The 22,439-nt window shown below is 24.9% G+C and overlaps 2 protein-coding genes across 2 annotated transcripts; both read left to right on the top strand.

Annotated features, from left to right (window-relative positions):
• The first annotated feature begins 823 nt into the window (after window positions 1–823).
• LOC113558599 (DNA (cytosine-5)-methyltransferase 3C-like) lies at window positions 824–13,042 on the top strand. The gene is made up of 15 exons (XM_026964095.1): window positions 824–951; window positions 1,042–1,226; window positions 5,276–5,373; window positions 5,636–5,734; window positions 5,813–5,912; window positions 6,344–6,499; window positions 6,959–7,059; window positions 10,227–10,274; window positions 10,398–10,459; window positions 10,555–10,711; window positions 10,774–10,870; window positions 11,144–11,296; window positions 11,367–11,508; window positions 12,463–12,650; window positions 12,764–13,042. The coding sequence occupies exons 2-15, from the start codon at window positions 1,139–1,141 to the stop codon at window positions 12,838–12,840; spliced, it is 1,566 nt and encodes a 521-aa protein (XP_026819896.1). The 5' UTR covers window positions 824–951; window positions 1,042–1,138; the 3' UTR covers window positions 12,841–13,042.
• Window positions 13,043–16,518: 3,476 nt separating this feature from the next.
• LOC113558923 lies at window positions 16,519–20,300 on the top strand. The gene is made up of 2 exons (XM_026964505.1): window positions 16,519–16,673; window positions 18,756–20,300. The coding sequence occupies exon 2, from the start codon at window positions 18,932–18,934 to the stop codon at window positions 19,721–19,723; it is 792 nt and encodes a 263-aa protein (XP_026820306.1). The 5' UTR covers window positions 16,519–16,673; window positions 18,756–18,931; the 3' UTR covers window positions 19,724–20,300.
• The last annotated feature ends 2,139 nt before the right edge of the window (window positions 20,301–22,439 follow it).

Consider the following 22,439-nt stretch of genomic DNA (forward strand, 5'->3'; position numbering starts at 1 on the left):
AGATCTTATAAAATCTTATTTAGAAATACGTAGTATTAAGTGGACGTCGCACAGGCAATTTTCAGTATCTAAGACATGCTCACGTAAATTCAAAATTACTAATTATTTTTTCGATTGTTGCAAAAAAACTTAGCTGAGTTATTACCAGCGGGTTTATGAATAATATAGGTTTTTAAAGTAGACGAAAATACCTATATTTACTAAGCTTATGTATTAAGTAGGTATCTAAAGTATAAATTATATTCTGTATATAATAGTACATTATATTATAATATATAGGCGATTATATGGTTTAAAATATAAGCGACTATTAGTTTAGGTTTTAGACTTTCATTTGGACATATTTATTTTTTGCTTAAATATACATATAGATTATATACAGTTATAGAATAAATAAATCAATCGAAATTGGTACATTACACATTGGATAGTTTAACGTTTGAGTATTACATTAGTATCGAAAAAAGAGGGGATTTACACACTAATTTGTGCCACACCACAAAAGGCCAACGGAAAATCCTTAAAACTCTGTTATTGAATCGCCGTTATCGATTCTCATGCTGCGCAGACGCGTGTCTTCCAACCGCATAGTTTATATTGTAATAATATTATTACAGAAATTCGGAATTCCTATATTATAATAATAATTAATTCTCACTCTTTATTTGTCCGCAAGCGCACTGACGGCGCCCGTCATAAGAACTCTGCAGCAACAGCGCTAAAAATCGACTATCGACGAAATCACTAAAGACTATTTATAGTATTTATAGTAGTGACTTCGACGCCCGACGGTCGGTTATTTTAATATTGTTAGTCGTTCGTCATTCGTCCTTACTGCTACACCTTACTCCTTGACGTCTGGTCGATGTTCGTAATCATTCGTCATTGATTGTATGCGCTCTCGTCTTTTAGTTCTCGTTCTGTTTAGTTCGTAACACTTTTGTCTTTAAGGTATTGTATTATGTTTTACAATTATAAATATTATATTATTATTATATCTCAATTATTAGTGATTAATTAAAACATTTGTACGAATCTTAGGTGTGAATCGTGAAACGATTGACCACGTTTTTCCAAAATAATCATCGGTTGAGCAATTTTCGAGCGATAGACTTAACGTTGCGAGAAGACAAGTTGAATGAGTAGGAAAATGATAATCAACGCAGAAGAACAACAAGGCCAGATCGTTTGGGCGAAAATATCAAAAAAAGCCAAGTTATGGGCCGGTATGTAATTTGTTAATTTTACTAATAACTTTATCATATATATGGTAATAACTAGGAATGAGAAGTTATAAGAGGAAAAATTATCAAAAAATGCACAAAAAAAAAAAAAAAACGAAAAATGCCAAAAAAATTGAAAACATGCATAACATTTTTAATTATAAAAAAAAAAATGAAAATCAAATAAAATAAATAAAAATAAAAATAATATAATATAATACAATTTATTAAGAACGTCAAAATGTCAGCATCTAATCAACGACTTCTTGGTTCAACGTCTGTATATGTAAAAAAAATTATAAATTTTTGTAAATATTGTGACACATTTAATTTTTATTTATTTTTCATACCCGTAAATTTGTTACTTTGGACCACTAGAACTTTTTTGAGATTGTCAACGTATAATCGACAACGATTATCCGAGAGGATATTTTTATATTTTTATTCAAGTATTATATTTGATTAAAATATTTAATTTAAGTATAATCTTCGATATTATTAACTAAATATGCATTTGTATGTATGAAAAAACGTTTAATATACTTTTCTTAGAAAATTTACCCAAATTTTCAAAAAAAAAAAACAAAAAAAATGAATTCGATAAGTTATGAAAGGGATTTATAGCTCACCTAGCTATAAATAGAAGGCAGAAAAAATATGCATAAATATAACTTCTCATTCCTCGTAATAAACTAATAACTAATAATTATTTTAGACTGAAGTATGATGCATTTATGCGTATATATTTTTTTAAATTAATACCTATCATTTGAATTTAGGTGAAAGCGTTCATTCACTAATTACACATCTATTGTACATATCCACTGTAGATATTACCCATCTCTAATACGCTAATATTTCAAGTGGTTTTAATGTTTATATTTTTTGTTACTTATTATTATAACCCGGTGACCAATTAAAATAACTGCGACAAAATATCTCTAGTCAAAAATATCTTTAATAGAAATATCTCCCATGAAAATATTTAAAAATATGTTATTGTAATTATAATATGTGATTTTTAATATAATATGTTATTAATGTCCTTATTATTATTTGTTACAAGTACACAATAAATTATTTATTATAATATAATTAACTTTATTTATAATGCAGTAAGTTTTACATGTGTTCAATAATGTTTGCCACAAAAACAGAAAAGAAAAACTTATTACAAAATTAATATTACAACTTAATAAATATTTAATTATAATTTAAGGTCGTAGACGACTGAGTGATTTAATAAAATTAAACAAAATTAAATAAATCGAGTAGGTAACTAATGTAATAAAAATTAAATTAATTAATATAAAATTGAATCAAGATATAAGTTAAAATTTAAGATTGTTGGCAATTCCCATTATTTTCTTAACATTATTACTAGAAAATGTACTTACTTAGGTAATCACCTTAGACATCAGTATTATTATAGATATGATATAACAATATATTTTTTTACCTACTATTAATAATAATTAAATAATTATTAAATAATGAATAAAAATAAATAATAAATAAGTAAATTTGGTTAGTGACTACTAATTAATATTTTTAAAATATGCATAGATAATATGCATTTATTATACTTATACATTATTATTAAATACGTTAAATCTGTTGAATAGTTTTGATGCATATTCTAATAATTGTAATAATTACGCAGAGAGGCCAACCATTTTAAGTAGTTTTGCAATTCCTTGATATTTCTGAATAGTAAATTATTGTTTAAACTTAAAAATTATTTTAAAAATAGAATTGTCAAAAAACCATATTTTTGTCCATATTATTCTTATTTTATTTATATTTAAGTTAATTGTACTAATGTTTATCAATAAACTCTCGCTCTTTGGCAATAATACAATTATTAAAATGAAAACATTTTTTGTGAAAACCATCTTAAATCATAATTGAGAATCCAAATTTATGGACGATACAGAACATTCACTGTATGTGTTGTTGATTTTATAAAACTTTTGATGTCCGCAATATACAAAAATGTATGGTTGAAAAAATTATAAGTCACTAATTTAGTAACTTTGTTCATGTTAATGATATCAAAAGATTAACACTATGAAACACCAAATATTATTTTATTTATTATATATTGTATATACATAATTTGGTTCCTTCATTAATTATAAATGTAGCTTGTAGTTTTTTTCCACATAAAATCTGTATACATCTTATATTTTTAATTAATCTTGTAAACATGTAACTAACATTTACTGTAGTGACTATTGACTTCTGAAATGCGACATTTTGTAATTAACTTAAAGAGGACATAGTACCTGGATGACACATTGTTTCCATTTTACACACATACAACATGCCAAATGTTTATTTACCAGTTTCAATAGTGTGTTATTAATTTTTATTATTGGAGTGAATTGACCTATTATAAAATTGAAATATAAAATTACACACATAGGCTTTTATCAATATTATTATTTTTATTAAGCAAGCTATGATTGTTTTAAAATGATTTGGAGCAGTGGAGCCTTAGATAATAATGACACAGTAGTACAGTACCTACTCTAATATCAAAATTTACAGCATACTATTGAAACTGGTAAACAAAAATTGCCATGTCGTATGTTTGTAAGACGGAGACAATACACTACTTACATGTAACATCTAGTTTTAAAATATAAACTCTTCATTTGAAAACAGCTTATATTTTCCACTGCAAATTCAAATATACAACTATATACTTTTTATCTATTCAAAATAAAGTATAAAGTATACTAACCATAGCAAGAATCCATTATATAGCGTTGCCATGTTAAATAATATGTGTTGGACAGAGACAACACTTGCGGATGTAAACGTGCCGTACCGATGTCCTTATAAGATTTAAAATTTTAATTTTGAAAAATATTACATTAAAATAGGTTATATTTTACTATTTTATTATTAAACAAGTGTAATATTAAGCATGAGTGATAATAAAAAAGTATGTTATGACACGGACATACATGAAAAAAATAGCAATCCAATAATAATATTATACTACTACCACTATAATATTTAATCATTTAGGTAGGTATTACTGTTTTTAATTTTGAATTGAAAATGTCTATCCTGTTGTTAGTAGAATTAAAAAATATATCACTGTTTAAGGTCAAACCAGTAACCCATTCTTCTCGGAAATATCATGCCAAATTTTATATAAAAAAAATTTTCACTTAATGTGGAATTTTTCTTAAAAAAATAGTATACATTATCTGTTCTGAAGTAGCATAATTTTTTGATTAACTTTTTACTCGCGTTTTGTTTGTTTGGCATAATATTTAATTTTACGTAGGTTATTTCCCTATTTAATGTAAATTATAGAATAGGAAAATCATCAGTCTACATTGTGAGAATAAAGATTTAATTACAGTACGTCATGTCTTTATAATAAAGACTGGTATTTGAACAAGCTATGTTATATTCTTTTAACTTATTAAAAAATCATTCTAATGTTTTTTGCTGTTCACTGACTAATAAACCAAGAGCTGCAGTCTTGCTTAGATATATGATATATATTGCTTATGATATGCTAAATGAGCACAAAATTTGTTTCATGACATAACAATTTAAAAAATGAAAAATATTATTATAATTATATTTATAATAATTTGAAAATTTGTACCTCTCATTGGTTTCTCTATTTTCTGCTAAAGGATTACATTTTTTGACAATTTCCTTTTTTTTTGCCACAGTGTGGTCTATATTTTTAAAGTTCTTACAATTGTAAATTTATATTAAGCAGTTAATAATGTTAATTTTGATATCTATTTATATATAATAAAACATAATATTATTCACTTAAAAATTAAAATATTGAAAAACATTACTAAGCAAACTAAGATAATTTTGTTATTTTATAGAGTTTGATAATAACTAATAAGTAAATTCATTCTTACATTAAAAACAAATAAATGTTAACAGGCTGTTGATTATAAATTGTTTATGTTAAGCATTTGTCAGATAAATGTGTGTGTTGCATTCTCTAATTATTATGTTTATTAAATTATTATTTATTTTGTTTTGATTTTATACATATTTAGCAATAATTATTTCTACAAAGAAAATGAATTTAGCATATTTCGAAGATCAGCCTGGAAAAACTTGTGTCTGGTGGTTGGGTAATGACACTATGTCACAGGTAATAAAATTTTGAATATTTATATATTAGTGTTGTATTAGAATTTAGAATTAAAAACACAAAGAATAATTTAAAAATAATAATAATAATAATAATAATAAAAAAAAAAATAATTAATAATAAAAATAAATAAATATTATTAATATTATTATTATTATATTATTATTATTATTATTATTATTATTATTATTATTATTATTATTAATAATTACGATGTTTACAATTATACAGTACATAGTTATTTTTTAATTGTAATTTTTAGTTGAGAAATGATTTGATATTTGAATTTGAATCTGAAATAAAAAATGGTATGTCCAATTTATGCGGTCAACGCGAAGAAGGTGTTAAACAAGCAGTTAAAGTAATTTATTTTTTGTCATAACTCTTTATTTTATTATTTAAACCACTATAATAAAATTTGTATTCATATATTTTGTAGATATTATCCTTACAGTTTAACTTTGTGATCCCCAAACGTTATGATGGAAGTATTAATCAGATTAATTGGGCATTACTAAATTTGCCTATTATTATGAAAGGTAGAACATTGAACAAAACAAATTTTTATAATTATTTATTATTATATTATGATTAATATTTTTGTTAAAATTATTAGACAGATACTGTTTTTATTATACTGTTCAATTACTTTATAATTCAACATTAACAATAGTTTCAATAATTATTGTACTTATTTAAATTTACTTAAACTATAAAATAGTTCAATTTACTTTAATTTTTAAAATAATGGAATAAATCAAATTACTATAAACATACATTTTGGTATGTTGTTATTTTATATGATTGACAGCATATTATGTGTCTTATTTAGAGAAATATCTGAGCATAATAATTTTAAAAATATTATCAAAATATACTGGGAATCTGAACTGATTTCCAAATTAATTTATATTAGTATAGTAGTTTAATAATTCTGATAATAACTAAATAATATGTAACTTTCTAACAGGAAATCGTAATAAAGATAAAGAGTTAGTTATTCCAGATAATTTCCTTAATAAAATCATAATGACAAATAATAATATTAAAAGATTAATTGAAGAAAAAGAAAAAGATGATGAAAGCCCACACGGAGTAAAAAGGAAAATTGAAGTTTCTGATATTTGTAAGTAATAGTTATAATATAAGATGGGATTTACTGCATGGTGGCATTTTATAACTGCTATAGGCGTATACTTACTAAACCTTATTATTTATGCTATAATAAAAAAAAAATTTATCATTTTTATTTTACATTAATTGTTATAAATATTGTTTATATTCATATTTTTAAATATTATTATTTATTACTAAGTAGTAATTTTGTAATAAATGTTTTAATCAAGGCACAACTTAAAATATCCTTATAAAATATTATTAATGTAAGTCATATCTGCAAAAACTTTTTAAGAATAATGAGAGTTGATGTCTATTATTGTTAAAAAAAAATTTAACTGATATTTCTGAGCTGAAAATATTATTATTATACATCAGCAAATAACTTATTCAAATTGAATTTTTATTATGTGTTTAATGTAATTATTTTAATTAATTTAAATTATCTACCTTTTTTAATTGTTCCCAGCAAAAATGAAAAACCAATATTGCATGGCATGCCGAATAATTTCAGATGAACTAGAGATTAAACATCCCATATTTAAAGGTTTTTTGTGTAATGATTGTTTTGTAAGTAAAATTATTAAAATTTTAGACAACCCACTTAAAATATATATTTACATATGTACAAGGCCAACTTAAGCTTTCATAGCACCCAGTGCAAGAATTGTTTTAACGCTTCTCCCTCTTTAATAACATAGACATATAATATGAAGGGGCAGAATTAGGATAATTGCAAGGGCTATTTACCTTATTCATAATACAAATGCCCATCTAAATTTTTCTAATTTAAAAAACGTGCATACTTACCATATATTTATAAATCATACAGTCACAGATAATATATATTATATTATCATAATAAAGTATAGAAAAGTTTATTTTATTTACTAGTCAACTTTAAAACAATTTATACAACACATTCTCTGTTTTATGATTATTTTTTTTAAAATTGACAATTGTTAACATTAATTCATTCAAATATTCTTATTATCCATAAAATAATTCAATAAATGTGTTAAAATTTAAAAAAAAAATACCTAAAATTAGTGTTACCAACGTAAGATCATATTTAATTTCTATTTTTGACATCCATCATGCGCTCTTCTGGTCCTATCTAAAGCCAGCTCTGTCTATGTTTATGTCGCATCCACTTAGTTTTATCATATTTTTCATGAAGTGGATATCCATTTCATAAACCACGATTATATTGTGTAAGTCAAATTTTAGTTCATGAAATGCACACATATTTTATCCATTTCATAAAATGGAAACTCTTTTTACAATTTGTGTAATATTTTAAACTAATTACATCAATAGGTAACTTTTTATGAAATCGAAATAATAACTTTTCGTGTTATGAAAAAATACAATCAGTTTAAATTAAGTTTAAATTATATAAATAAATATAACAATATTATTTATATAAATAATAAATAATTACTTATTTTTACAAATATTAGAGTCATAGTTTTGATTAACATTGGCGCTTACAAATACAACTTAAAAAACTCTGTGCCTCAGAAATATGAAATATTTTAACAATTAATTACATTTATATTTTGGTTGCTAAGATTTCATATAAAAATAAAAATAAAAATGATATAATATAAAACTTTTCCAGAATGCCATAGTCGTATTACACTCATACAATTGATCCGATTTTTTATCAATAACAGGTTATAACATATTAATAGAACAGAAAAAATCTAATTATTATTTGACTTTCAAATCTATTAAAGTATTAACCTGAAAATTTTAATGAATTTAGAATACCTAATAATCTGTCAACCTCACATAGTAACTTAAATTTTATTGTTATCAACAATTTGAGTATGAGTTACAATTTAACTATGCAATTTTTTTAAGATGACCTCGTGGCTTAATTTAGACACTTATTTCTTACTCTGTTGCGATTTTATAATTCAATTTATGTTAAATGTTTGTACAAACATGCAAAATTCTCTTTTTATAAAAATTATTAGTTTAAATAACTAGTTTCATTATAACATTACAACAGTTTTCATTTATAATTTACCTTTACTCAGATGATGAGTCCTGAAGAGAAAAATGAGCATTATTAGATTTTTAAGATTATAACTAGGGCTCGAATTTACATGTAAATACATATTTTTACTGTGATTTGATGAAAGTTAGGTAAGTGATAAATTAATTTCAAGCAATTTCCAATGAAATTAACTATATTTTATTTTACATATTTCTCAATAATTCCATTTTTTCCTACATACTTATTTACAGTGTATTAAATAAAAATCCTGGTTTAAACTGCCTAAAATTAATTAGAGATATACATTTTGGAATGAATGGAATAATATATATAATAATACAGGCTGAGTTCACACCTTTGGACATTGCAAATATGAAATTTTCACTCATTATCTTTGTTAAAGTCGAGCGCTCCTTAAGTCAGTACAAATCAGTGTTATGACCAAACCGTAGATCAGTGTTCCTCAACCTTTTTATGCTCATGGCACATTTCTTATAATCATACATTTTGATGGAACACTGAATAAAAATTTTAATAGAAATTTTTATTTTTAATACCTTATAATACTAAATGCGTGTATGGTGGTCGCGACTCTTGGCACACTTGTGTGCTGCGGAACACCAGTGGAGAAACACTGTTGTAGATCATTTAACTTTGACAATTTGAGCATGTATATGATATCTCGTTGCTATCAAGATCAAGATGAATAAGGTTCAATTTCATGATAATTTCAATCAAGTGTCTTTATTTTTATTATTATTAAGTGTTTTTTTTATTTTCATTTTTTGTCATTTATAAAGCAATTTTTAATTATTTTTCAGTTATGTTTTTTTATAATTTTTTTATATTCCATATTTTCATTTTATTACCACACATAAAGCAATTTGTTATTTCATATTATATATTTACATATTTTGGTTTTTTTAATACATATAAATCTGAGCCCTAGTTATTACGTATAGTAAATCAAGGGACTTATTGTTTTTGATCCCATATTGTCTTCATGCAAACAATGGTAATGAGTTGTTTTTTTAAGATAAAAATAACTTACAAGTAAATCGTATTTTAAAATATATTTTGTGCTTAAATCAACTTTACTAAAAACTTAAGTGTGGATGGGTTTTTTTGTTTCATGCAAATGATAATATAAAGGTACTCGTAATTATTAGTATAATATATTTAGATGGTTTATTTAGAATATTAACAGCAAATATAGTATTATAAAAATACTATGTGCTATCCTTTGTGCTTGTATTATTTATGAAATAGGCGTACAAAACATAATTTTAAATGAGTATGTGCAAATCTTAAGGAAAAAACACAAAATAAAAATTACCAATAGGTCTGTGTTAAGTTATAGAAAAAATACATAATTGATAAAACATAAATTTAAAATTGAATAAACACATACTATACTATGCACCTTACATTATATAAGAATACAATATGATACTTGGTAAATGATTCATTAATAATGATTGATGATGTTGATTTGATTAACTTTACTGTGGGACTTTACTGCTACGAATAACTGATATAGGTTTATTAAGCCAGTAAATAAAAAAAAAATGATATTTAAATTATAAATGTGTAATATTTAGTTTTAATTTGGTTTTTTATAAATTTATTTTTATTTTTGTTTGTAGTTTATCTTTCTTATAACCATTATTATTTACTAATTTACTTTATCAATTAACTATTAAGAAATTGTTTTTATTATTATTTTTAGAAAAAAGGAAAAGACATTATTCTATCAATAGCAAAAGACAATGCAAATGCAAGTATAAAACATACATGGTTTATTTTTGTTGCTAATATTTATTTTTATTTGAAAAATTAAATATTTTTCAAGTCTGTTTTGATTATTTTTATTTTATCCAGTATTATTTCATTTTGATAGGATGGTTGTTGCGTCTGTCTAACTCAAAAAGACACGTTAGTATTGTGCAGCTTTTGTATAAGGTATGATCAATTCATTCATTTGTTCATGCAGTTTTTAAAGCTATTATTTTATGTATTATTTATATAATATATTATGTATATTATTTTTCATCCAGAGCTTATTGCAATGAATGCTTAGAATTTTATTGTGGCCAAAGAGCTCTAGAAAAAATTATTGCTGATAAAACATGGAAATGTTTTGCATGTTTGAATACTACCATTTTAAAGACCAGTAAACTAGTTCCAAGGAAAACTGTGGATCAACTAAAAAACGTAATCATTAAATTTAATTCTTGACTCTTGTTCTGTCAATTATAAATATCACTTAATTACAGATCTATAACTTGTATCCAGCCAGCACTGAAAATAACTGTATCAAGGAAGAAGTTCAGGAAATACATGTTTTGAATTTAAAAGACATTCAAAACAATGGTAAATAAAATTTAGATGACAAATTGTTTTATTTTTCTATTATACATGTTTAATGTTCAGTTTGACTCAGTCCATCAAATATGTTATTTTATTTAAACACATCAATTAAAATACATTTAATAAAATTTAATATTTTTAGTATACATTTTAAGTGTTATTTTACAGTGTTCATTTTGACTGGAGATCAAATAGAGAAGCTTACTAAAAAATATTGATTTTAAGTTTTGGTTTGTAAACTCAATTAATATAATCTTTGTATTTGTTATTTTTTAGTACCAAAAGCTTTAAAAAATCTAGAATTTCCCTTCAGGATTCTTGAAACTAGTTATATAAATGGTGATATTCTGGATAATAATAAGAAAAATGCCAAATTAGTCATTCAATATTATCCTAACAAAGAAAATTATGATAAAGATAAATTTTTTGGTTAGTGAAATAAAAGTTTAGTTGATTCAAAGTTATATGACTAAAATTGTTTAATTAATTTTTTATACAGATCTGAACGGTTGCATGAAAAAATTTTTCTCTTTTTTGCAAATTAAAAACAAAATGGAAGCGTTGCATGATGATAGAACCATTTTTTGGGCATTTGAAACAAGTGCTGCGATCAAAGCTTCTGAACAGAAAACAATCTCAAGGTAAGATTTAATAACTAAGTAAGCATTTGGTTAAGTTAAGTAATAAATATATCATGTTTTTATGTAAAAATACACTTCAGAGTATGTGATTATATATTGCAGCAGTATTTTTGACAAAATATGACACAAACAATGTGCAAAAAAATTTGTTTTATAATGTCACAGACAATCCAAGTTTTTTAAAACTTAAATAAAATTTTAACTAATTTTAAAATTTGAGTGTAGCACTATGAATGAATTGATTCTATCACAAATCTTTTTTTTTTTTTTGCTCATTATATGGTTGATAAAATGCTTTGATTTTCAAAAATGGTTTTAAATATCAAATTGTTTGTACTATCATTTACATTATATGATAAAATTTAAATTTTTTTAGGTCTTTTATGAGTGAAAATAACAACAGTTTTATGCAATTTTATAATAGCATAAAACTAAAAGTTTTGAAAAAAATCTACACTTTTTAAAATAATGAATGTTTAATGATAAAAGAATCACCCTCCATGTGTAATAACATTTATTTTTACATTAAGAACCTATTTTTACTCATTTATGGTAGTTATAGAAAGGTGTTATTCAATTTTGAGTTTTATATGTGTTATTATTATTATTAATTAAATACTAATATTATAATAAATGCAATATTTTTGGTAAAAATGTATCACCCTTGAACCAGTTGAATCTTCTGTGTAAAACAACTAATATAAATGACTTTAAAATATCTAAAAAACAAAATATACTTTGTGAAAATAGGCTGATAGACCAATCTCGTTCAGAATCATTTTACGTATTTTGTATTACTGTATACATTGATTTATCATTGAATTCAAATTTAACACACCCATAAAAGTGATTGATACCTGGTTGATGTACAACAGAGCAGTACCCAGTTGCCATTTTTAAAAATTATTTTGTTGTATTCCAATCTGTATAAACTTGAACGTATATATTTTCAAGGTTTGTTGAAACTCGACCAATTATTATTGGCACGAATATAAACGATGTCCGACAGAGAAGCCGGTTTATTTGGACCAACATTACTATACTTCAAAATAATATCGAACAATATACTAATCAACAAATTTATCTTCATAAATTGCCAAACTATGCTGGAAAAAGAGTAAAATATAATGAAGATCACAAAGGTAAAAATTATAACGTTAATTTTTAGAAATAAATATTATTTACCTATTGTCTACAGAACTGTCTAAAATAACAATGAAATAATTTATGTCTAATAAATCATTCTATATTACAGATATGCCTTGGTGCTATACTTCCGTATACGTCATTTTAAGTAATTTCATAAAAAATAACGTACATAGATGCAAGTAAATGCAAATGATATTGTTTCTCAAACATATATTTTTAATTTTGGTTTTCTTTTTTTTTTTTTTATTATGAACTCGTATAAATGCTGATATTTAATTTTTTTTTTATTTTATCTTGTTAAAGTTTTAAGACTACATTTTGCTATTTTGCCAAGTACCTAAATATCCGTTTGTTATATTGTTATGTTTACTACTGTAAAAATAAGTAAAGTATTCATTTTTTTTTTAATTAGATTTTTAATGTTTTAAAGTACAGTATTATTATAATTAAAAGATGATTAATTTATCCTGTTTGTATTCAATTAAATACAAATTTACTTTTATTAATATTGTTTAATGTATAGTAGAGATGGTTAAACAGTCTTTGTGACTGTTGTCAATTATAGTTGTATGGATTGTTTTTTTTTTTATGAATGAATGTATATAAATACATACATCATATCGTAGTTATTTGTTCTTCTTTTGAATATTTTACAATTTGTAAAAATTTTCTAAGTAATAATAATAAACAATACATTGATAATGTACTTACTTTGTTGTTTTGTAAATTTCGGAAAAATTGACAATATTTTCTATACAGAAAAAAAAATGATTGTGATGTGACGTGTTTTAACCATATTAACTGAACTAGGATTTTTGAGGTAATATAATGAGTAAATTGATAAGCGTGGAAAAAATATTTTGCTTTGGAGGTAGAAATAATCCGATCACAATGTTTTTTTTTTATATATAACATTTATAATAATCAATATAATTCTTTTATTTTCAAAGTGACAACACTAAAATTGAATATTAGTCGACAATAACAAATAAATTACTGAAGACTTGTTGCAATTCAGCTTCCAGTTGCACTTTACTCCATTTTACGGTAAGTTGATAATTTATACCTCGAATGATTATCAACTGCTGTCTGTTAACATAATTTATTATTAAAAAATATACGATCAGTGGCGGCGCAAAGGGCAGGGCATTGCCCTCCCTGAAAAGTCCTTGGCCCGTCCTGAGATGTTATGAAAATTTAAAATTTTAAATATTAAAATTCCCATCAAAACCTATACATATAAAATATTTTTCATTAACTTTTATTAACCCCACTGAATATACGTAATCAATGATTCTGAGTGTTATTATGACTTATTATAACACCGCTATCGGATCATAACATCACAACTACGTCCGACAGGAATATTACTGGTATAATCCGTTTTTATATGCTATCCAAACACAATATTTTATAGAAAAATATTACGTTATTAATAAGCCATATTAATCAAAATCAAGTGATTTTTGTTTTTACAAGTGTTATATCAAATTATAATTTATAATTTCTACATTAAATTATGAATTTGTAATTATTCCAGTATAGTTTTATTTTATTATGTAAATAGTTAACAGTATACTTGGCAGCCGGCAGGAGCCAGAAAATGTGGAACAAATATTTCACATATTATTATAGGCAGTGGCATGATTGGGAATCTGATAATATACCTTATGAAGGATCTTTAGGATCTAATACACCAAGTAGATTTTGGGCACCAAATCAGATACTTTTAGAACGAACCAGGCCTGGTGTCACTACTAATAGAGTTATTGTGTCCTGCGTTCAAATAACACCGGATGTTCTTGCTAAAAGTGGCAGAAGACGCGACAGACACAATTTTATCCCGGCAAGAATCTTTAGCGAAATCATCAACGGTGTGACATATAAAGACCACGCGGGACATATTATAGCCCATAAATCGGGTGGTTCTTATCATGATCAGAATATTATATCACAGAACCCTAATTGTAATACCGGTTATTGGAGTCATCACGTTGAAAGTATAATTGATGTGTCTGCCAATTACGCGGGTAAAGAAATATATTACGGCGTTAAGGCGACATATGCCATGAACGATAAAAATGATTTTCCCACTAGACCAGTGAAACTCGACTCGAAAATATTTATTAAAGAAGGGAATTTGTTTAAACTCATAGGTTCTTCAGTTGTAGAAAATCTTCCCTCAAGCCTTAGTAAAATTATTTGTAACGATTTTTTTTCGGTTGATTTAAAATATTTAGATAACCTGAAAAAATGTAAATCAGTAGAATTAGGTAAATGTTTGGTCGTATGTTAAGTAAAAAAAGTAAAACTTTGAGTTATATTAAGTAGAATTTTAATTAAACCAGATTAATAGAGGTATCTACTCAATTTTCAGAGATACCAATTTGAGGCCAACAGAATTGCAATCACTAACAGGTTACAATTATGTTTGACATAATAATTAGTTGTTTATTTTATATTAATGGAAAAAAAAATAATTTAATATATTTTACATATTTTAATATAAATTAATATTATATTATCCTAATTCTAAATATTTTAATTTTAAAAACAATATTATCATATTGATTAACAATCAACCTACTTGTATACAACTTTGTAATTGCAACAAAATGAATGCAAGTGTAGAAAAGCAGACAAACTGTATAATATTAACTTTAAAGTGCTAATATTATTCATAAATAAATAGGTTATAAATTATAATAATATTTTAAATAATCTTATAATACAATTATTTAATAATAATAAAGTACTTATTGATTTAATTGTTTATTTATTCCGTACTGTATTGTGACATAATATATGATACCAATAATATATCATTTTTATCATTATTATAATTGTTTTAAAATATTCTGGTATATTATAATATAATTGTAATTAATAATATTTACACTTTATACAATATACATACTTGCATGTTTATTTCATAAATTTTTTATAATTTTTATTAGTAAAAAATATTGCACCAATAATAATTGTTTTTATTCATGATTCAAATTTTCCAGGCAATGTGTACATTAAACGTACTTTCACCATCCCCATAATACATTATATACGTTTGTTTAAAGGTGTTACTATAAAGTTAGATACTATATATATTATAGTGTGGAGAACTTTTATCTAAATTCAAAATTTGTTTACACATTTTTGGTACGTTTTCGGTTTTCATTATAAATAGTAACCACTGAACACTGACACGTAACCTAAATAAGGCATACGTATACTGTAAAGATATCTCGAATGATTATCAACCGCTGTCTGCTATCGTAATTTGTTATTATAAAATATACGATACAATTACACTAAATTTTAAATGAACTAGTACACTGGTTTTTTGAAATATAAAAACACTATGAATTTGAGAAATTAGAAAATAAAATGAACGTCAAATTTTAACCTCAAACTTAGTGTAACGGGTATAATATATTATCAGGCAATAAAATTTATTTTTGGGCTACCAAAAATATATTTTACGCTTTTGCAGAGTATCATTGCTAATAAGAATAATGCGTTCAGGGCTCGAGTTATTTAAAATTGTTGACTTAAAGGTACGGTTTCCTCGCAGCGTCAAAGAGTGGAACAGCACAGCGCCATGACGCCGAGTCTAGACGCTTACTATATGTTCAGAGTTCAGACCGATAGTTGACGCTAGACGCCGCGTCTGGACGCTGCAGGGAATTAAGTAATACAAAAAACAAGTAAAAAACAATAATACTAATTTGGGACCTCCAAATAAATTTTGCACACGGACCTTTGAGTGTACACACTAAGCCCACACTATTTCAATACAAACAGTGTGTACGCTGGCACTTTTCCAAAAAAAAAAAACGCTTCAGTGTACACTATAATGGAAAAAGTGTCACTTATTAGTGTAGTGCTCTACACTCTACTCACTATCCATTCCAACATACGATTCACTTTCATTCTGGCCTTTGCTAAAAAGTGTATCTCTCTTCAATTTTTTCATCAATATATTACAAACCATCAACTACCAAACCAAGAATATTAAGGTAAGAAATTAAAGATATTAAGATATATTGTTATAATAATCCATGGACCATAGTTATTAAAATTATATAATTAAAATACACGCAGATCTAGGCAACCGTATAATGTACTTAAAGAACCACCGTACTCAAAAAATTCAAAAATTATTCTATTACCGTTATAAATAGTATAGAGTCAATTGAACTTAATCTTTTTCGAATGAACTAATCAAATATATTTAACAGTACCTCATAATCTTTACGTTCGTATAATTATATCACATTTTGCTTTAATCTTTTAGAAAAAAATAACACTTAAGTAAATTATATTACGCATTTACCATAATATATTATATTCACTGCAGTAATCGTGTTTAATAGTGTTTAGACGATAGTGACATCGTATACCTATAGATTTTTTACGTGTAAACTAGCTATTTTAGTATTAACTCGTAGCTAATACTAGATGTGGTCGAGGGCTTGCATAATATTATAAAACTATCTAGCGACTAGCAGTACTCTTATGAGTTATGACGGCGGTGTATTATACTGTATAATATAATTGTTATTATTTCATTAATATTAAATCAAAATGTGATATAGTTATACGAATAAAAAGATCATTACGTACAGACTTAAATACATTTGATTAGTTCATTCGAAAAAAAAATAAGTTCATTAGCAGTTGAATTACGATAAATAAAAAATAGACAAATATTGCCGTGTATTTTGTATGGCCGCCACCGCGGCGAACGAATTCGTCACGAGCCATGTCAAAATTCACCGTAACTCGTGAACGGATTGTCACATACGAATTTTAGTGGTATCATTTTATTCGTCATCGTATGAACTATAATTTAAGCCAAAGAAAATTGTTTGAGTTGGACGGTCCTTTTAGTTTAAATATATACTCACGACCAGCATAGTTCTTGAACACCGTTCGTAATAATATAGTGTGCGGATTTATATGCATTAAAAACCAACCAAATATGCACTAAAAAATCTTAAATATGTTTAAATCTATGCACTAATATTGAGTTTAAAATATGAATAAAAGAGTAGCAAAAAAAAAAAAAATTTAATTAATTATTTAAAATGTATTTCAGAATTTATCTTATATTATCTTATTTTATTTCCCCGATTATTGACCTAAAGTCATATTTGAGAAAACCGTTTTTACCTAAAAGTAAACTTATTAATTTATTTCGATATTTTAATCGAAACAATAAAAATATAATATTTTTTTTTTTTATATTATAATAGACGATTATATATTTGAAAAATTTCAAAAACATCGAAATATACAATAAAAATTGTAAAATAAGTTGTTACAATAGAAAAACGTAAAAATATGCAAAAATATACATAAAATAGTTCTATTTTTTAAATCGTTATACCATGAAACAAATGTTGTAATCACTTATCAATTTATCATATAACACAATTAACAAAAGCATACTAATCCGCACTTTGGTAATAAATAATAATATACCTATTGGTTTTAATATTTAATAAACGAAGAGGCTAGGAAAGTCAACATTCCTAGCCAATGGGCCATTTATTTGTTTTTAAAGATATTTAACTTAAACCACTTGTAATTAACTATAATATTATAAGGTAAAGTATCATAAAATGCAGTGTACAAGTATATTTTTGATTCATTACAAGGCATAACTAAGAGACGATATTTTCACAACATATAAAGGGGAACTTTATATGTGGTGAAAATATCGTTTTAATTTATCAAATGCTGAAACTACAGAAAAAGTTATTCGAGTTTGAAAAACACAGAAGTAATGGATTTTGATACAATTTGAACTTTTTTCTTAAATAAGTGATTCCAATAAAATAACAACGATATTTCACAGATAATGTTCTCAACTACATGTTGTATACCAATTTGGTGTAATAACTATCACTATAGTCTCAGTGGTTATGTATAGAACCACTATACAGCGCAAAACAGTTTTTGTTATAGTTTATATTTTTTGCATGACAGAGACAACACACGTAGGTGTAGAGCGTCCTCTTAAAACTATAATTTTTATACTTATGTTTATATATATTTTATTTTTTTACATGTGTGTTTCATTTGTTATCAACCAGTATCAAAGGATATTTGCGGTTTGCATACATATCATCACAGCAGTTGACATATCTACGCAATTGGAAGTATTTTTCATCGACATAAGAAGAACCATCCTATTGCTATACAAACATTTGAACTACAGATTCTAATAATAACATTATCATTTTTGAGATTGTTGTGATACTTTTCAATCATGTTAACTAATCAATTTTTCGCTTATTTCATTTTTACTTTTTTGGTGTTGGTAGATATATCTTACTGTCTTAATGATTTTAGATGTCCTAGACAAATACTTGGTATTTTTGCAGTAGATGAGTCAAATTATTGGAAAGCTGAGAATATACCTTATGAAGGATCTATAGGAGATAGTACACCAAGTAGATTTTGGGCACCAAATCAGATATTTTTAGAACGAACCAGGCCTGGTGTCACTACTAATAGAGTTATTGTGTCCTGCGTTCAAATTACACCGGAAGTTCTTGCTAAAAGTAACAGAAGACGCGACGGACACAATTTTATCCCGGCAAGAATCTTTAGCGAAATCATCAACGGTGTGACATATAAAGACCACGCGGGACATATTATAGCCCATAAATTGGGTGGTTCTTATCATGATCAGAATATTATATCACAGAACCCTAATTGTAATAACGGTTATTGGAGTCATCACGTTGAAGGTATTATTGATGTGTCTGCCAATTACGCGGGTAAAGAAATATATTACGGCGTTAAGGCGACATATGCCATGAATGATAAAAATGATTTTCCCACTAGACCAGTGAAACTCGAATCGAAAATATTTATTAAAGAAGGGAATTTGTTTAAACTCATAGGTTCTTCAGTTGTAAAAAATCCTCCTCCCTCAAACCCTTGTAAAATTATTTGTAACGATTTTTTTCCGGTTGATTTAAAATATTTAGATGACCCGCAAAAACAATGTAAACGGCAATCAGATCAGTCTGGAAAATGTTGGGCTTCATGTTGAGTAATAAACAAATACATTGTGCCATTATTTAAGATACCTATAATATATAATTGTTATCATTGTTATAATTGTTTTAAAATATTCTGGTATATTATAATACAATTGTAATTAACAATATATACACATTATACAATATAGATACATACATTTGCATATAAATCTACTCCCCAGTCATATTGATATTACAGGTGAGGAAGTTGGTGAAATGGTTTGAAAATTATATTTTTCGAAAACCACCTATTAAGTTGGAATTATGTACATGTTAGTGGACTGATTTTAAAATTTAAAATAATAAATATTAAATTTTTACACCAATTATATGTATGATTTTAAAGATTATTTTTTGGAAGTCGATTACCTAGACTTGCTTACATCGATCATAAACATAATTTTATGTACGTGTGATCCAGTACACGCAGAAGAAAATACGACAAAAAAAAAAAATAAAAATAAAAAATTTTAGTTAAAGTTAAGATTTTGAATAGTTTTGATATTTTAAATTGTATTGAAGAAAAATATATTTTTGTTGTACTTTTCTATTTAACATGCCACATTATATTGCGTTCTTAGGTATAATTAAAACTTATTTTTTATAATTATATTACTCAATAAAATTGTATATTAAAAACTATATTGAACATTTTTTAGTCAAAATATATTCATTTTGCAATGTTAATTAATCACATCTAATTACACGCGCTTATTAATATATTTTTATTATATTTATAAAAATAATGGTATTTAAATATTTTTATGTTTAGAGTAGAGGTATAAATGTGACCAGTAATAGAGAAGTAGAGGGAATTTAATGAATTGTTTAGAAAAATCCTTAGAATAGACCCAGGTATAGTTCTCAAAACATTTTTGTCATAACCGTAGAAAGTAATCATGATATTCATATCGCCCAGCAGGACTCACATAAATATTACTTGTTTAATATGTGAACTTAGTAAACTACAGAATTTCTTAGTGCAACTTCATGCCGATTTATATAACATTTAATTTATTTACATTTGTAATGTTTGTAACTGTTTACTAAAGAAAGTATTTAATATTCAATTTTTATTCAATTATTTTAATTTTAAGTGCAAAGTACCTATTTATTTATGCGGTTGTTTGTGAAGGTGTGTATTAGTGTATTGATTATTGCGGATTACCGAATGACATTTTAATCAATTATATATTTGATAATAAATATTTGAATATTTTTTAGTAAACATAGATTTTTTTTAAGTCCTTTATTTCTATTTAATATATTGTTTAAAGAGAATACTTTTAATATGTACTCTGTAAAAAAAGATCTGTTTAGGTGTAAATTAATAGATAATTAAATAATAATAATAATAATATTGATAATATATAGAATTAAAAATGAAAATTTGAGATTAAATTCGATTTTATAATAATTTAGTGGTATAAAATAGATGAATAACGTCTCGAAATAGTGATAAGTAAAGAAAATAAATGAATAAACACTTGAGCAATAATTGAGAATTATTAAAATAAATTAAGGAAAAGATAAATTTATTGAGGACAACAATTTCGATAGATTAAATTTTTATCACAACGAAAATAATAGTTTTTCACCTAATAATAATTTATGTACTAAGTAGCGTATAAGCACAAAAACATTTTATTTAAGTAATATGTATTTTATTAAAATCATAGTCATTACTCGTTAATCATTATTCAATAGGGCAAGAGTTTCTATGAATTTGCATGTTTTTTCCTTAGGTCCAAATTGATTGGTTGTCAGATATATCTATGATTTGGCTCATTCTTGATTAAATAATACAATTTTTTTTTCCATATTTTTGCATGTTTTGAACATAATGCATATAATTGCATATATATAAATTGTTGAGTGTCTTGTTAATTTTAACTGATATTTATTTAATAAACGTCTAAATTTAATGGTTTATTTGCCGAATTATCGTAAATATATTATACCGTTTTAAACTAAAATGAACTTAATACTAAAAGAGAATAAGGGATTCAAAACATTTCTAAAAGTGTGTAACATTATAAACGGTGATTATAAAACAGAAAAAAAAGATGTTAATATTAGGTACTTGTACATTAAATCCGGGACAAATCACGTTATTTACATATGCTTCAACAAGATCGTGTGATGTGGAAAGCAGTTTCAGCCGATAAAAATTTTCGATATAGTAGGCGGTCGTTCACATTTTAAAATTTAAAAAATAATTTAACAATTTAATGTAATAATACTATCTAATATTTAAAAAAAAAATGTTTTGCATATTTTGGTGAATAAAACGCATATTTAACTATTTTTTAGTGCATAGAAATGCTAGCCCTATTCAGTATTCATTATTAATTGAACACCACACTTGAACGTAGCGCATACACCAACTGATATAGGCGGACTGTATATCTGGTGAATGATTTAAAATATTTTGCTCGAATTTCAAACAGTCTTCAATCAATAAAAATAAAACGACTAATGATAAATTCTTATAATAAATTATATACACTGTTCTAAGACTAGAGTATAGTTATTGAAAAACTCATTTGATGTAAGTTGATAGGTACCTATTTTATATTAGGCATACGTATACTGTATAGATATCTCGAATGGTTATCAACCGCTGTCTGCTATCGTAATTTGTTATTATAAAATATACGATACAATTACACTAAATTTCAAATGAACTAGAACACTGGTTTTTTGAAATATAAAAACACTATGTAT

This window comes from Rhopalosiphum maidis, chromosome 3 (genome assembly GCF_003676215.2).
Source record: "Rhopalosiphum maidis isolate BTI-1 chromosome 3, ASM367621v3, whole genome shotgun sequence".
Taxonomy (NCBI): Eukaryota; Metazoa; Arthropoda; class Insecta; order Hemiptera; family Aphididae; genus Rhopalosiphum; species Rhopalosiphum maidis.

What these genes read in the sequence shown, in the direction of transcription:
- LOC113558599 (XM_026964095.1), top strand. Translation starts at nt 1,139, where the DNA reads ATGAGTAGGAAAATGATAATCAACGCAGAAGAACAACAAGGCCAGATC. An exon ending in AATTGAAGTTTCTGATATTT is followed by an intron (nt 6,500 to 6,958) that starts GTAAGTAATAGT and finishes AATTGTTCCCAG; the next exon opens with CAAAAATGAAAAACCAATAT. An exon ending in ATATAATGAAGATCACAAAG is followed by an intron (nt 12,651 to 12,763) that starts GTAAAAATTATA and finishes TCTATATTACAG; the next exon opens with ATATGCCTTGGTGCTATACT.
- LOC113558923 (XM_026964505.1), top strand. Translation starts at nt 18,932, where the DNA reads ATGTTAACTAATCAATTTTTCGCTTATTTCATTTTTACTTTTTTGGTG.